The sequence below is a fragment of the Haliaeetus albicilla genome, chromosome 10, assembly GCF_947461875.1.
Source record: "Haliaeetus albicilla chromosome 10, bHalAlb1.1, whole genome shotgun sequence".
Taxonomy (NCBI): Eukaryota; Metazoa; Chordata; class Aves; order Accipitriformes; family Accipitridae; genus Haliaeetus; species Haliaeetus albicilla.
In genome coordinates, this window is record NC_091492.1 from 28994676 (window position 1) to 29011219 (window position 16544).

General features: G+C 51.2%; 1 protein-coding gene across 4 annotated transcripts in view; it reads right to left on the reverse strand.

Annotated features, from left to right (window-relative positions):
* Nucleotides 1–1853: 1853 nt before the first annotated feature.
* SGSM1 (small G protein signaling modulator 1) overlaps nt 1854–16544 on the reverse strand; it is a 45795-nt gene continuing 31104 nt past the window's right edge. For 3 of the 4 annotated variants that reach the window (XM_069794547.1, XM_069794546.1, XM_069794545.1), the window contains 13 exons: nt 14902–15040; nt 14452–14516; nt 13906–14051; nt 13138–13266; nt 12466–12648; nt 9988–10059; nt 8589–9173; nt 8261–8385; nt 6827–6909; nt 6353–6462; nt 5964–6060; nt 5376–5543; nt 1854–4854 (listed from right to left, as the gene is read on the reverse strand). In XM_069794547.1, the coding sequence (XP_069650648.1) occupies nt 4766–4854; nt 5376–5543; nt 5964–6060; nt 6353–6462; nt 6827–6909; nt 8261–8385; nt 8589–9173; nt 9988–10059; nt 12466–12648; nt 13138–13266; nt 13906–14051; nt 14452–14516; nt 14902–15040 (1991 nt within the window). In that variant the 3' untranslated portion in view covers nt 1854–4765. The remainder of the gene's footprint in view (nt 4855–5375; nt 5544–5963; nt 6061–6352; nt 6463–6826; nt 6910–8260; nt 8386–8588; nt 9174–9987; nt 10060–12465; nt 12649–13137; nt 13267–13905; nt 14052–14451; nt 14517–14901; nt 15041–16544) is intronic. The other variant, XM_069794548.1, reaches the window with a different exon arrangement.

Genomic DNA, 16544 nt, shown 5'->3' on the forward strand with positions numbered 1-16544 from the left:
ATAATGTAATAATGTAATAATGCGGATACCTGCATTTCTACTGCAGGTTCTAGTTACAATAAAAGGTATATTTGGATAGTTTAAGGGATGTTCAAAATGTAAGAGGCTGGATTAGCGCAGAACAGGGTGGCAACAAGAAGCTCCCATGCAAAAAACCCTCTCAGTCTTCATGAAAAATGTTAATAGCAAAGCAATTCAGGGACTCAACACAGTATGAAAAAAACTCCTATAAAAATCATACATTTACGAACAAAGACAACTTCTAAAGTGTTTACATGAGTAACACTAAAAGGGATAGGTACCAAGAGTTATTTGGTAGGTTGCATCAGCAAAGAAAAAAATCAGAAAGCTCAAATGCAGAAAGAGAATCCATTAGTAACTCCCTTGGGGGAACACAGGGCCAGGACACAAACATTCACTGTATTTAAACATACCGAGATTATCTGCAAGCTGAGCAGCTTTAACAAAAGATAAAGCGAAAACCCCACACCTCTGCGGATGCTCAGTGCGGGTGCAACACGAGTTGAAGAGTTGAACAGCTCAGCCCGTGGAGTCTGTCCTTCACTCAGGCTCAGCTCTGGAGCAACTTCTGAGCAGGGAATGCCAGCTGGGGGCAAGTGGGATGCAAACCTCACTGCACCCAGAGGAAGGATGCAGCAGTCTCAAGTCAAAAGGCACAGCAGCTCGAGTCCCTGATCCCACAGAGTGAACAGCAGCAGGCTAAAGATAGTCCCTGGCTTGTAATGCCATTGCACAGGGTGGATTTCAGCTGCACAGAGCTGCTGGGATGAGACATTCCTCTCCCTCAAGGAGCCAGACAAGATTACTGTATATGGGCAAGCGTTCCCCTGCGACAGGCTTCTCCCTCCACGGTAAACAGGCGATCCTCTGGCTGCACAGCTGGGAGAGATCTGTGCCATCTCGCAGGGCCACAAGGATTCACGCTGTTGGAAACTCAGAATAATGTTTTTATCTCGGGGCAATCTAGCAAAGGGGGCAGAACCAGGCAGGAGAGGCTGAGGCAGGAGAAGGCCTATGAACAGCAGCACAACAAAAACTTTTGTTTAAATTTTAGTAGCTTTTAACCATCGAATAGATCTTGAGCCCCAGACTCCTGGTGGTGGTTCACTCTGGGTCTCCACAAGCACATAAACCTGCCAGTCATACAGCAGCTGCCCCGGAGGCTGCTACTCACTGCAGCTTCTGATGAGATGCTCAGATTGAGCTGGGATCACATGTGGACAGGGGCTGTGGAAGGGCAGAGCACAGGGACTATCGCACACAGCCTATCCCTGACGTCCCACAGCTGCTGTCGTGCCCGCTCCCGTGCTGGGAGCACGGCGAGGGTCTGGCAGGATGGGCAGCCGGGGAACAGCACCATCCACCAGCGCAGGGCCTGGAAACTGTTCACGTGTCCTGTCTCAGACCTGCATGGGAACACAAAGCTGGACCTCCAAGTTCAGACTCGAGGTCTCACAGGAGTATTCGGGAGCAGACGGCCTTCGCTGGCTTTTGTACGAATTAGAGTAGAGCAGCGCGTGGGGGGCGCTGCCTGCGGCAGAGCTAGTCTGGATGAGCACTAGTTAGGAGAGCAGATCAGCTCCGCAAGTACTCTGTACAGGTCATGTGCTACTCCCTTCCTAACAAAACGGTACGACCAGCTGCAAAGGAGAATGACTTTAGTCCTAATTTAAATGACATACCATATTCTTTGGACTATCCCATTTCTTTGCAACCCACACCGAGCCTCAACTCTGCAACTGTTCTTACCCAAGCCAATCCCAGGGCAGGCACAAAACCCCGCACAGCTCGAGCAGGGGTCTGCTCCTGTGGACTATACTCAGCGCCATAGCTGGAACAAAGCTTTTTTTATTATTATGTTTTTTTCATCCTTTTTTTCTTCTTTTCCAGTTTTAAAGGCTGAACTAAAATCAAGCCAAGCTGAGGTCACGATGGTGGTTCTGCTCTGAGCTTCCTGTTGCCATACCAGAACAATTCTCACAGTACAGGGACAGCGACAGATTGGCACATCATGGAATAGGTGCTATAGAAACCACGCAGTTCTTAGAAGCAAAAGATTTCTTCTCCCCACCTCTCAAAAAATAACTCACTTAATTCACATATATTCTCTCTATACTGTATATATATATATTATATATAGACACAATTTTCTGGTAAACATTTACAAGATATTGTAAAGAACATTGAAAAGATATATCTCCATTTGCATAACAATGCACACTCACATACTTCAGTATACAAGGACACACAGTAATGTACAATCAATAAATAAATACCTTTTTCCCCCAGAAGTTATTCAAAAAACACTGCTATTGAGCGGCCCAAAGACACTCTCAGTTAATACAGACAGCAAATATTGTGCAGAATTTCTTGGCTGTTTTTGCTTAAAAACCAAGGAAAGAAAAACAGAAGCTTGAAAGATAAAGTGTCAGCGACATTGCTTGATAAGACTGTATTTAAGCTGACCTGTTGGTTCTTGTCCTTCAGAAAGGGGAGGAGAGAGCACTTCCCCTTTGGAGAATGTGATGCAGGCAGACTATTACCTGTCCTAGGACCTAGAGGGAACAGGAACAGCCTGGTAGGGAGTGCACAAGCTTTTCGTTCTGCTTTGGGGAAAGATGAAAGATTCACACAGTACTGGCAGATTTGAAGCTCAAATGCCTTTGTTTCCTGTGCTACTATAGACCAAGCACTCTTTGGAGATTTAATGCAGAAAATTGCTTCAAAGAATTTCCTAGATTGGTGGTACACATTTGCTTGTTGGGATTATGAGAAATGAAAGGCTCCCCATTGCTCTCACCCCCTGCTGCAGTCCTCTTCCCCAAAGGGTTCGGGATGCACTACTGTTCCCTTGTTTTTCTAGCTGCAACCTTCATGTCCCAGTACTGCAGAAAGACTAGCTGATTTGCTCAGAAACTGCAAACCGCTTCACCACGCTCTGCAGAACTTTTCTGAAGCAGCAGTCTTCTCTTCTGCTGATTTACATCTGTCTTTTTTCTGCAAGCAACATCTGACACATGCCACAAGTAAATACAAAACACAGTCAGCACAGACAGATGTTCCACAGAAGAAGGGAAGGGCCCCTTTTCCCTTCTGGTGAGCAGCACTCCAACAGCAAGAGAAGAGCAGGGCCTTATCTTGCAGAGGGGAGGAGGAGAGCACACACACATCACACATTGCATGGAGGGGGAACACAAATTTTTGCAGCAAAACTTGAGAGAAAGTACCCTTATAGAGAGCTACAAGCCAGCGTCTTCCTGGCTGCTGAAAGCACACATTCAAGGCAGCCTTCTGTGGCCATGACAAAGCCCTCCCTGGCTGAACTAGACCTACCAATAACCTATCTCTCTCCTTTTCCTTTATTGTTTTTACCTGAGTTGAAAAATGAATCCAAACCCTCCGTAGCGCAGCCTTAGCATGACACAGCAGCTCAGCTCTCATGCTGGTAGTGCTGGAGAGGCACTTCATGCAGTGTGCTCCAGGGGCTGCAACACTGGAGAGCCACTGCAGGAAAAGTGGCCACAGAAGTGCATCTTCCAAAAGCAAAGACCACTCAGGGACCTTGGGTTATTTTCCTCTTCACAGACATGTGAAAGAAGCCCACCAAGACCTAACTGGAGACTTTCAGTGGACTTAGGGGGCTTTACAGCCAGCCCCAGAAGCACACAGAAAACCTGCAGGCACCAAGGGGATTGTTTGCACTGTCTAGCTTTGAGCAGCTGGTCTTTTAATTAATAGAGGAAGGCACCTTCAGAGGGAAAGTCAGGACAGTCACCGAAGTCGGGAGCTCTGACTTGCCTTCTGAGGAGCTCTCCCCTAACAGGGTTACAGAGGAACGACAGGGAGACCAGACTCCTAACACAAGCAGCTAGAGTAAGGCAGGTAAGAAAACCTCAAGTCTAGAGTTCCCAGAGGAGGTTAGGACCAGATTTTCCAGTGTTCAGAGAGCATTACAGAAGCTGGATTTTGAAAGAAAAACCCAATGCTGAATTTGGAGCTCTTCTGAAAATCCATCCAGAGCTGAAACTCTCGTGTGCTCAGATATTGTAGTAACAATGTCAAAATCCCAGGGAGAGAACAGAGCCCTAAAAAATAACTAAAGGGGATGCTATGCATCAAGGGACAAGATCAAAAGAAGAGGAATTTCTGTGATCAAAGTCCCTCTCTGTTACTGGCAGAACCTCATAATGTTAGTAAGAAACTGAGTACTAGCAGCATCCCTGTATTGCCCAGGCTTGCAGGGCTGGCTGGCTTCCCCGTGCCACAGGGTAACAGCTGTCCAAGGAAGCAGCTTTATTTCCTTGCAACAAAGGCTGTCGAGCCTGAGTCAGCCCCGAGGAGGGTTGGCAGCTCTGCCCTCCCAGACCCCGAGTTCTGACCTGGGATGCTGGCAACTGCCTCGGCAGTTGTGGTGGTAACCACACTCGCTGACCTTCTGCTGCAGCAAGGCGAGGAAGCGACTGCCTGAGTCCTGCTTCCAAAGCAAGTCCTTAGCAATAAAATGCAATTGTACAGATCTTTGGTTAAGTCACTGAAGAAGGCTGCGAAGATCTGAGCCAGGGCCCCTGGACCTAACACTGAACACAGCACTTGGAGAGCTAAGGGTACTTCCAGTTTAGACAGCAGCATGTGTCCAACTACCTTATTTTCACAGGTGTGGCACTTCGAGAAAAAGGAGAAGGGGAGGAAGCATTGAAGGGGAGTCCCGACTCTTTGTCTGGATGCCTCGTCTTCCCCATGTCCGTCATTTGTTCTCGATCAGAGTCTGGACTTTATAGACAAGGTCCCGAGCCAGCTTCAGGATCTGCTTGGTGTTGTGCCGCTCAGCCATTTCTGGAACATAGACAGAAGGAACCCAACAAAGAGGCTAGACCCGAGCAGCTTGGCATCTCGAGGAGAAACCCCAGCCTCACAGCTCTGTGCTTCTCAGCCAAGCTCCAGGCGGGAGCTGAAGCTGCAAACTCCTACCCAAGTTCCCAAGTACTATCCATCACAGAGACACCTTACTCTGAAGAGCCATCATTAACCAACTCATCTTGGGATGATTACAGCCAGCAGGAAGTACAACCTACGCTCACAGCTCCCTTCAAGCACAGCAAGGCGGGCTGTTGCCAGGGTGGCAGGGTGGCTTCCCCCAGGCACCACACCAGACCCCCTCAGAGCCTGACTGTTGAGGGGCAAGGGGTCTCTACCATCACGTTCCAAGTATCAGCATCGCACAACCATACACTGCTCTGTTTATTTTAAACATTTACCAGTATAGCCCAGATATGACTCTCTCTAGTAAGACAGACATGGGCTGCCTACATCTGAGCAGCTGCCACAAATTCAGCCCAAGAGAACACAAGCTGTACCGTTGAAAAACTTGATGATGTCTGTAAAATCCATGTTGTTCTCCAAGATTATGTCCCGGTACATTTCCACCAAAGCCAGGGCTATGAAGAGCACATAGTGTGCAGAGGAAACATGCGCAGCTGCCCAGATGGTCTCCCAGACGGCAAACACGTCATCATACACCAGCTCTGTTAACAGAGGAAAAAGCCCAGCAGTTACTACACCAGCCACGAGTTTACAATCATCCTGACTCACAGAGTTCACGGCAGCACTGGGAAGACACGCTGGGTGGTTTCTTCTCACAAGAACCTGTTCCAGTTGGAAGCAATAAGTAAGTAGAGACAAATATTCTGGCCTGCAGCAGGTGGCAGAGGCTTCAGGACACAAACCCGGTGGAGGCTCACCAGCAGCTCTGGAACAACAGGTTCTGTATCGAGACAGAAAAGTCAGCCACAAATCTACCAGGGAAAAGCAAAACAGGAACACATGGTAAAAAGTGAAGTTCAAACAACTGAAGTTGCAGAGTGTGTTGAGAAGCATGGAAGCTTGGCAGACCTTGCCTTCTCTCCCCACTTTCTGGTCTCAGCTGCCTCCCTCCCAGCACACACCTCTCTTGAAGTCCAGGAGAAACCACCGGTAGCAGAAGTAGAAATGAGTGTAATCACCATTCTGGTGCATCAGCTCGAAGAGCTCAGAGTCCAGAATCTGCCAAGAAAAGCAAAAGGAAACTCAGCAGCGCACGCCAGAGGCACCAGCCATTCCTCTGTCTGCCTTCCTCCATTCCCACTGCTCTCCTACCACACCATCTTCCTCCCAGCTTCTCCCTCCTTTGCAATCCTGGCACACATTACTCCCAGGCTGTCTTTACAGCCCCCTGCTCTCCCTCCTGCTTCCCACCACTGAAAGCTCCTCTCAGCCCCTCTGAGACACCCATCCCAAGAACGGCTTTACCCTTCTGGTTTGAGAGGCTGCCGAGCCTGTGCCAGGACTCCCCCACCTGGATCAGAGATCTCATGTTGGCAAAGTGGGTGTCCATGGCTCCTCCGTGGGGGAAGTTCTGATTCATCCTCTTCATAAGCTCGGTGAAACAGCTGAAAGCCAGAGCCTCTGTGCAGAGAATAGAGACAGCCACTGCTTGGTTGCACAGACACTGCTGCATCTGGACCCGCATCACCACACCCCGCCATCCACCCACAGCAGGAATATCCCTCCCTGCTCCACACACAGTGTCAGGGGCACACAGCAGGGACTGGCTTCGGAAAGATAGCTCATGCTGCAAAAAGTACACGCTGTCCCCAGGTTGAGCTCCCAGGAGTCAGAGACCATCAAGTACAAATGTGATCCTGCCACCAGCTGCTCCACATCTCTGAGCATGGGACCCTCCCACTGCAAAGGGCTACCACCAGCCCAGCAGATCCCCCCATACACTCCCACAAAAGTGTGGGGACAGCGCAGCAGAGCACCCACTCACCATCATCCAGGATGACCAGGAGAGGGGCTAGCAGGTCACACATCCCCTGCACATAGCCAATCTCAATGTGCTGCCAGATGTAGCTGCGTGAGAGAGCAAGAAAGGTGGCCCGTGAGCCTTCCCCGTGCCACACATGAGTGCCACAGCCTGCCACCTCGCTTGGCCTGCCTGCCTCTCTTCCTGGGATGCTGGCATTTCCTACATGCTGCCACCAATGCTCAGCAGCAGGCAGGGCAAATCAGACCTGTTTATTCTGTTACACCTGTGCTCCATTCCTCTGCAGCCTGCCTGTAAACGATTAAGTTCCCGTGTTGACTTGCAGGTAAGCCATGCATGGCACAGCCCTGGATCAACACCCTGCAATGTTGATCCAGGGCTATGCTATGGCCATTGCATGGAAATCAGTGCAAGGAAAAGTGAAATAATTTTTGCTTTTGCACAGCAAGGGGAAGGTGGTTGGTCAAAGGGCAGAGACTGATAGAGTTTGTCAATTTATCTCTCATTCTCACCCTTCCCCCTCAATTCATCCTCTTGGCGCTCTCTGCATGATATTGCCTGCTTCACCTCACTGGACCCAGTCTCCCAGGAAGCAACCAGCCCTGCAGAGATATCTTCCCATATTTGGTAGCGAGTCAAAATGTGTTCAGAGAGCACTCAGATCCACTGCTGGCACAAGGGAATAATCTTTTCCATCCTGCCCACTAGTTTTCCAAAATCTGCTGTATTGTAGGTCTCATCTCAGCAGAGATCTCCAACTCTGGCTGTTAGATAAAGTGACAGCTCTAATGAAATAGCACCTTCTCCTCATATTTGCAAGATGAGTAATAATATTTCAGCCTTCGCTGCCCTGAAGCAGCCGCAGCTGCTGAGCTGGAGCTCATTTGAGTCCGTGAATGTCACACAGCAACCTCTTAGTCACAGGGACTAAGCAAAGAGAATCAGAAACGCACCCAGGTATTGCTGTCTCCTGGGTTCTTGGGTAGGCATTAACCACTCGGTCGCTTCAGGCACTTCCTCATTAGCACTACAGCTCTGCAGGCTGATCCTCATTAAAACATTTTCCAGACATATTCCAGAGAGCAGGTGGGCTGCGCTGAGTTCAGACCACGGGGCAGCATGCCTGGGCAGCCCCAGGGAGCCCTCTGCGTTGGCCAACAACCCAGACACACGGCAGTCACGGGGCAGAGCAGCACAAGGCAGGACGGCTGGACTCCTCGGTCTGGTAACCGTGAGGTCCTTGGACCTGTGGCCCCAGTTCTGGGACGATGAGGGGATTTGGGGGAGGAAATCAAGGAGGCAAAACTCAGTAACCAGAACAAAGTTTGAGGCTGCAGCCTCAAGGTTAATTCAGGAAAACCAGCCACCAGCGTCAGGAGCCTGCTCCCATCACACGGAGGGCTGGCAGGCGCCCACCCTTACCCCCACAGCTCCCACCTGCACATGATGTTGCGGAGTTTCTCCAGGTTGGCAGGGGTGAAGTACCAGTAGTTGCGATCACACCGCTGCACGTCCTTCTCAATGCGGTGCAGGTTCACCGTGTACATGTCCAGTAGCTCTGGCTGCCCAAAACAAAAGCAAAGCCGATTTGTTTTTAAATAGAAACCAAAAAGGAAGTTGCAAGGGCAACAGAGCGACAGGGCAGAGTTTGGGTGAAAGGTGGAGAGCCCCTGTACACCCAACTGCAGGATTAGCACAGGGCAAATGCAGGTTAATAGTGAGGCACCCAGGAAGAAACCCATTCGGTGAACAAGTCCATACTTACAGAGTAGGTGACACCGGTCGAGGAGACAGCAGACGCTTCACTGTTGGCCAGATCAGCTACAGCCAGAGAATCCAGCTGTGGGTACAAACTCTCCATCTCTGGCTCCTCGGAGAGATTATCTTCACTCTCCACCAAGCTTTGCTTTTCAGCCTCGCTGTCTGCCCAGCTCTCTACCACAGTCAGGGCCACAACGTCACGATCATGCAGGACCCTTGCCGAGCTCTCACCCATGGGAACAAAGTCCACGCTTCCACCAGTGGGAAATACACCTTCCAGGCTGTCTTGGCCCTGCAGCTTCTCCTCCTGCTGGGCACCATCCTGGTCCTGTGGACCTGGCATGTCAGACCCACCAACCTTTCCCTGAGAGCTGGCTGAGGATTTGTTGGTTTCCAGGGCACTGTCCTCATTGCTGAAGCTGCGCTCTGAGAATCCCGAGGCGATGGAGAAGTTCTGGGAAGAAGGGTGGCCAGAATCAGGGGAACACATGCCGTTGGGAACCGTCCCGTTGGGGATCTTGCTTTGTTTGCCATCTTCCAGCTGAGCATCTGCTTCAGTCTGTTCCACTTCATCAACAGATTCAAACACCTGCAAAGCACGAGCAGAGCACCACGTGAGAGCGAGCAAACCCCCTGCATTCAGCAAACTGTTGGGAACACAGGCATTATGTCCCCAAGAGCTGCATTCAGCGGTTTAACTGCAGCTCTTAGGGACATAATGCCCATGTTCCCAACAGTGGGGAGGGAGGAAGATCTGGTCTATATGTGCAGGGCTTATACAAGCAACCAGTGGAAGAAAGCTCAGAGGACTTGAGGGCATTTTAACTTACTAGTGCTCTGCCTGGCTGTGGCTCCATATCTTCGTTATAGCCAGAGACTACTTCAGCCTGAGCATCTAGCTCTCTGTCCCATTTTAACTAGACTCTTGGAGGAATTTCTGGGCACAGTCCTCAGCCTTTAGGTTCCCCTGCCTGGATTTGGCAGGTCAGTGCTCAGTTATTTGCGCAACTCGGAGCCCACAGTCCCTGCTCCAAAGGACTACGCTTTACTTAGCATAATATATTGGGCAGAATGTCATTTAAACAGGTTGGTTAAACACATGGTTACTAACATACGGACCAGCCAAGGGCCCTCAAGTGTGAAGGCCACACAGGGGTTGGTCCTTTGAGCCTGGGCAGAGCAGGCTGGTGAATATTAAACATCGCCAAGCAGTGCACAGTTCTGACCTTAGTGGCTCCAGAGGCAGGTTTGCGAGTCATTTACCTCCTCCAGCTACCGCTTCTGTTTGCCAGAAATCATTACAGTTATTGACTAGTGATCAGCCCAAGCCAGGGCAGGGAGCCATATGTTGTTGGGTGGCTGGTGTCTGAACAAGCAAGAGGGGACAAAGCGCTGCTGCTCACCTGCGTGCTGGAGCTGGAGTCGCTCTGCAGCCGGGCATGATTCTGTTGGCCAGAGCTGCAGCTCTGCGAAGACTGCAAGAGAGAAGGAAACGGCCAGTGAAAAGGCAAAGAGCATGGTGTCTGGAGTGGGGGGAGGCTCATGCCACACTATCAGAGGTGGGCACATCTGCATGTAAAGAACAAGCAGAAAAGGCATCCAATAAATTCTCATATTTGACCCATGAAAGATGTTCACATCACATCAACTCTGTTGTGCAGATTTGTCACAAGCATGGCACCCTGCCTCAGCCTGCCACTGACATTTACTGCAGGAGAAGATGACGAAAAACAAAGTCCCAGGCCAATCCAGTTGTTCAAACACGGTATGTTTGGGTCTGAAAGAAACTGCTCTCTTCTGGCCTTCAGAGAGGTCACGCTGTCTCCCTGGAGTGCAAATTTCTACAAATCTCTGTCCTAATTTGGCAGCAATGCAGCTCACCCCATCTTAGTTTACATAAACGATGAAGTCACAGGCTATAAAACAATCCCTCCAAGCATATTAATGTTTTTTTTCCTTTTCTTAAAGGACAAATATTGATGTTACAAGCCAGACTCAGCCAAGGCAGCCCCTCTAAAAGTCAACAGCACCTTTTTCTGGCTTCCAGTTCAAGCACAGAAGGAAGCATCGGGCTTTGCAGCAACCAGTTCAGAGCTCTGCCTCGTGGATTCCCTCTGAACAACGAGTCTTCACTAAAGAGCAAGTTCTCCGTGTTATCTGAGTCGCCCCTGCGCCAGGCTTGTTGTAGCACAGGAGCCTGCAGCTGCTCACACTGCACCCAAGTTGGGATGTACAGAGCATTGCAATGACATCACACACAAACAATAGGGTTTTAAGAAAACACAGCACTTTCAGAACAGCAGCAGGAGTTGTCCCCACCCTAGTATTGTGGGTGTTTGTTGGGCAGGGCTCTGATGGACAGAGGAAGGGCGACAGTTTTCCTCCATTACCATGGAAGCATTTTACAACAGGAAATTTCAGGATGAGATGGGAAAAGGGTAAACCTTTGCATGTATTGACTCTGCCAGCTCCCCTCCCAGGGCATGTTCCCAGAACAGGCAGGCATGGATACAAAAGAACCACAGCAAAGATGTGGAATGATTCCTGGGGCTTCAGCAACACCGACCATGCAGCCGACCTCCGCTCATCCCCTGCAAGACCTCTGTCATCCAGCTCTTTCACACAGACCCCGGTTCAGACTTGCTTTCCCTGCATCTCTCCATCTCTGTACACACACATAGCCTGCATAGTTGGGGCTGAGCTGATCTCTTTCCAAAAGCACCCACACAAACTCCCCAGAGGAAACCAGATGAAGTCTCCAGTGCTGCACCTACCAGCTCTTTTCAGTTTGGCCTCCGTTCACCGCTGGTGCAGCAGTGCGAGGTCAGATAACCCAGCACCGCTCGCTCTGCTGTGCTGTTCTCCAAGGACAAAACCCACACAGAAACACTCCCTGGACTCTGTTCCCAGGACTGCCTTTCCTTTAACAGGCTTTTCCCTCCACACCCTTTGGTTTGGGCTGTAGATCTAACTCCTCACTGCACTGCTAAAAGCCAGTCCCATGGAGCTGTGTGCCAGGGCCCAGCTCTGTCCCAGATCTGTCCCACAGTGGCACGGTGTACCGAGGCTGGCCTGAGCCCTGGAGGCTCCTTCACAGCCAGTCCTAGAGCCACCCCGCTCCTGCCCACAGGCAGCGGCCCAGGCTGCTTCTGTGATGGAAGAGGGAGCCAAGCCACCAACTGACCTGTTTCACAGCCCCTCAGTGCCAGAAACATGGTCCTCCTCCCTCCCCCTACTTCAACACTGACTTCCATGGAGCTAATCCTGATGTGCACCAGTTTGTACCTGAGTGCAAACCAGGAAGCGAATACTTCTTTTCCTCCAGAAATACCCACAAGGAAAATTTCACAGGACTGGTGAGAGCATCTTGGTTTGGACACGCAGCTCCACAAATGAATTCTGGCATCCTGGCTGACCCACTGCCCTCTGCCAGGACCCCCTGCCCTCTCCCAGCTGCCCCTGGCTTTCAGGCCCTCTGTGCCCAGCACCCCTACCCAGGGTCACAGATGCAGAGCTGTTCAGTGCCACTGCGGATACTGTGGCTGCAAGAACCAAAGCCAGTTTATTAGACCTCCAATACATCACTCAGGCTGCAGACCAAAACCTCTCAGTCAGTGCAGTACCACACAGTATGGAAACTGGGGTTGTACTGCAGGAGATGCCCGCTCCCAATTTCTAAACATTCTGGAAGACCAGACGAAAGAAAACAGGTAAGAAAGCTCCAGTCCTAACTTGCGCGGATTACAGTGAGCGACGAGGCACACAGGCAGGTAGACATCAGGGAAGGAGGGTGAGCAAGAGCTGTCTCCATCCCTCCCTGTAGCACAGGCCAACACGGAGCCGAGCTGGGCACAGCCCTCCCCGAAACCCCCCACCCTCACCTCACTGCTGATCGTCGAGTCCCTGTGCATCATTCTCTGAATGTGGGAATCCAGACTGGCCCCGGAGGAGCATTTGGCCAGAGCTGCTGCGTGTGACTCCTTCTCCCGCTGCCGGACGATGGCTTCGCAGCCCAGCCACTCCGCCATGGTGTGCTCATAGCAGGTGCGGATCTGGTCGTCAGCCTGCAGCATTTAAGAGACAGAGGGTCTTTGAACGGCTGTCCCCTGAAGAGCCCAGAAACCAGCACCTCCTGCATCCCCCAAACAGCCCTGCACAGAGAAATGCATGCTCATATTAACCCTGGCTAGATGGGACATAAAGTCACCTATCTCCTACACAGTGCCAGCCAGAGCCTGCCTCACAAAACCTTGCAAAAATTAGGACAGAAAAATGACCATCCATCTCCTGCCTGCCTTGCAGAAGTGTGCAGGGCACTGAACATAAGCAGCCAGCAGCTGCACAGGGGAGCATTGAGCTTGGTCCTATCAATTCCTGCTTATCTGAGTCTTTCTCCCACCTCCTATCTACAGCCGCAGTACAAAGGGGACACGACACCCAGTGGGGTTCACAGGGTGGACTCCGGCTGGCATAGACACTTTAAGCTGTGAAATATCCAGGGCACATCAATGCAATACAGCAGGCTGCTGAGCTGGCAGCACGCCCATACCAACCTCCTTCCTTTCTGCCTCCGTCATCCCAAACTGATAATGGCCCAAAAGGAAGGGCCAGACAGTCTTCCTGATCTCGTGCTGGATCCCACCATAGTAGATCAGCCGCAGCAGCTCCTGGTCCTCGTAACTCTGTGGGAATAGCTCTGAGTCAGCACACAGACGCAGCCAGGACCACAGCCCATCAGCTGGCAGATGCAAGGGCAACCCCAGCCCAGCCATGCTGCCTTTCAGCACCCAGAGTGCTGCCCAGATGCTGACCACCCGCAAACTTGCTGCCCATTCATTGCAGATGCTCTCTCAGATCTCCACTTGGGCTTAAGCGCAGCCAGAGGCCCCTGCGGATGGACATTTTGGGAAACACTGGCTCACCACAGCCAGAAAGTGGCCCAAAGTCACTCAAGGTCACTGCTGTGCCTCTGAGCCCTGGCAGCACGTCAGGACTGCAGCACTCAGTGGTCACAGCTCTCCAGCTATTCTGCTGTAACAGCATGCTGGGACCCCCCTCAAGACGACAGTAGTCAGGGTGACAGACACTGCTGCAGTCAGGCTCTGAACAGAAGCGTGCTAAAAGGAGCAGCCTTCATTCCCGAGCTTCCACATGTCAAGGATTAGGAGCCCCAGGCTATGTGCAGCCTGGGGCAGGCTGTGTGACTTCTCAGTGAACTTCTCAATTTGCTTTACCTTACCATGCTATGACCACTTAAGTGACGCTGCCCTGGACATCTCAAGCCCACCACAACTGGCATATCCCAAGGGTCTTGGCCCTACCGTGCTGTCCTGCAGGTATCTCTGCCATATGTCCACAGTGAGTCCTGAGCTGGCATTGCAGGGCACATCAGGAGACACGATGTTGTGGTGAACCAATGCAGACAGGTGGGTTCGCACCGTGGAGAGGTGTCTGCAATAGGCCAGCCCTGCATCAGGCAGAAGCAAACATTCAGCCAAGGAACTCAGGGAGCCATGAGGATGAAGTGCGGGAGAAAGCTCTGGTGAATCTGGTCCCTGAAGGAGACCCTCTGAAGCCACATCCAGCCTAAGCAGTAAAGCAGGGAGTCTACTGGGACGACAGGTCAGTATCTCATCCTGTTGTACCACCACCACTGCTGCTCGCTGGGCTTGAAGTCCGAGGATCAGAGTTCAGATGTTTGCTCCCAATCCTGAGCACGTGTAAATAGGGCCCTGCATGCAACAGACTGGTCCCAGTACCCTTGGCCACTGCCCTACTGCCTCAGCACCACTCCTAGCCCAGAGCCCAGAACCTTATCCCTTGCCCATCACACATCTCAAGGCATCATGGATGTGACAAGTACTCACAGCCATAGAAGGCCCGGGAGAGGATTTGGTACTTCATATTGTCACACAGAAGCTTCAGCGGAGCTCTGCCAATAAAAACATATCAGATGTGAGGAGAGGAAATGCTCCAACGCATTCCCTCAGCCCCTGCTTTGATCTGACTGTGCCAGCTTTGCCTTCAGAGGTGCACCACGGGACCTCTGCTCAGCTTGAGAGCAGCAATTCTTGCTGCCAGGACGTGACCACAGAGCAGCTGAGATGTCCCAGATGAGGGGACAAGCCTCACTTCATGCTGAACACATCCCACTGGCACCTGCAAATGGTCCTTAGACAACCGAGCTGAGTGTCAGGCTGGAGACATCACTTGCACCATAATTGCTCTAGTTGAGCCATTCAGCTGGACTTTCACTTGTAACCTTTGTTTTATTTTACCTGTGTTTCTCAAAGCAAACAGCAATAGAGCCATCATACCTTTCGTGGCTGCAGCCGTTGGATGGCCCACCGTCAGAGGAGCCACTCTGAGAGCAGGAGGAGCAGGAGGACTTGCGAGTGCTGGGTTGCCACATGGGAGGCAGACCAGCACCCGGTGTGTCCATCAGGTCCTGGGGCACTGTAAGAAGGCAGAGAGAGGAGCATCAGCTACTGTCTGGCACTGCCCCTGGAGTCAGGTGAGCCCAGGGGGGGTCAACAGAGATAAGAGCTTTGATTAGCAAATGCAGCATCCCACATTCTTCCCAAGGAGACTCCAGCAACCAGGGAGGACCCACACCAGGTAATCACAGCACCAGCACTGGTGAGCTCAGGAGAAAGGAAAGGAAACAAAGAGCATTGATGAGAGAGAGTGAAAGAAAACCATCTGCTAATTAACTACGGTGCCTTCAGCAAGCTAATCTTAAACTGCTGCGTGCCAACCAATGCAGAAAACAAAAGCCGAATCTAGAGAGACTCGAGAAAAGGGGCTGCAGCAGACTGTCAGAGAGATGAGAAAAAACATGACTGAAATCAACCGCTGCTCCAGGAAGAGTGGATCACCGGAAGGAAAAAGCCCCCATCTCTCCAACGTAAGGATCCCAGCCAAGATTCAGGGAAAGAAGGGAGCATCCAAATCACAAGACAGGAGATAAAGACTTTGATGAAGAGGCTGAGAGGGACAGCAGGAGCAAGTAGCTCTTCATGTTGTCACTTGCTAAATCCCTGCTTAAACTCGGAAGTGTTACTGCAACGGCCTCGGATCCTGCTCAGGTACCGCCCCGCAAACTGGCCAGGCGCAGGGCCAGTGCAAGGGGAATGTGCAGCCCCGAGAGCCGAGCAGCCCCCACGCTGAGCAGCTTGGCTGCTGCCTGGCCTGGAATGGCCCCTGCCCTTTGGTCTTGGGCATCCCTAGGAAAAGGCCATGATGATGAAGGTGAACTGCAGGATACAGAAAAAGATTAATGGAGAATAATTCTATCTGCTCCTCCCTGGAAATTAAATCATAGTAGAAATTCAAGCTTCCAGCTGGGAGCAGGCTTCCTCACTTGCCCTTGGTCTCACTGACTCTCCCTGCTAGTGATATTGATACTAGCAAGAAAAATGTTGAAATATTCCTATTTCCCTCATATTGAGCAGGTGCTGATGGGTCAGTGACAGTCAGCAGTGACAGGGGACACCTCTGCAGGAATTGTCAAGTGACAACACAGGCAAGCAGCAGAACCAGACACGAACGACAGCTGCATTACACCGATGCTGAGTGGCCCCCAGAGCGGCAAGGGGAGGTCGGGACGTGATGGGGAGACTCGGAAACCATTTAGGAATCACAACCATCTTGCTTGCAGCTGGAGTCCTCACGATCTTCCCTCTCATAGCAGTGATGGAGATCACAGACACAAGGAATGGATGAAAATTACCATTAATGGTAACTAGAGACACAGAGAGAGGACAAGGGCACAAATGAAAAGGGAGAAAGAAAGAATCTGTAGAGAAGAAAGAACTGACACAGTTCAGCCCCCCTCTGGGCAGGTCCACAGGAACTGCACAGACTTTGATGATGCCAGCTGAGGAGATTGCAGCAATTCATTTCACAGAAAATTTGGCCCCCAGCATGGAATTTTAAGGGACAGATCAAAAGGAAGCTA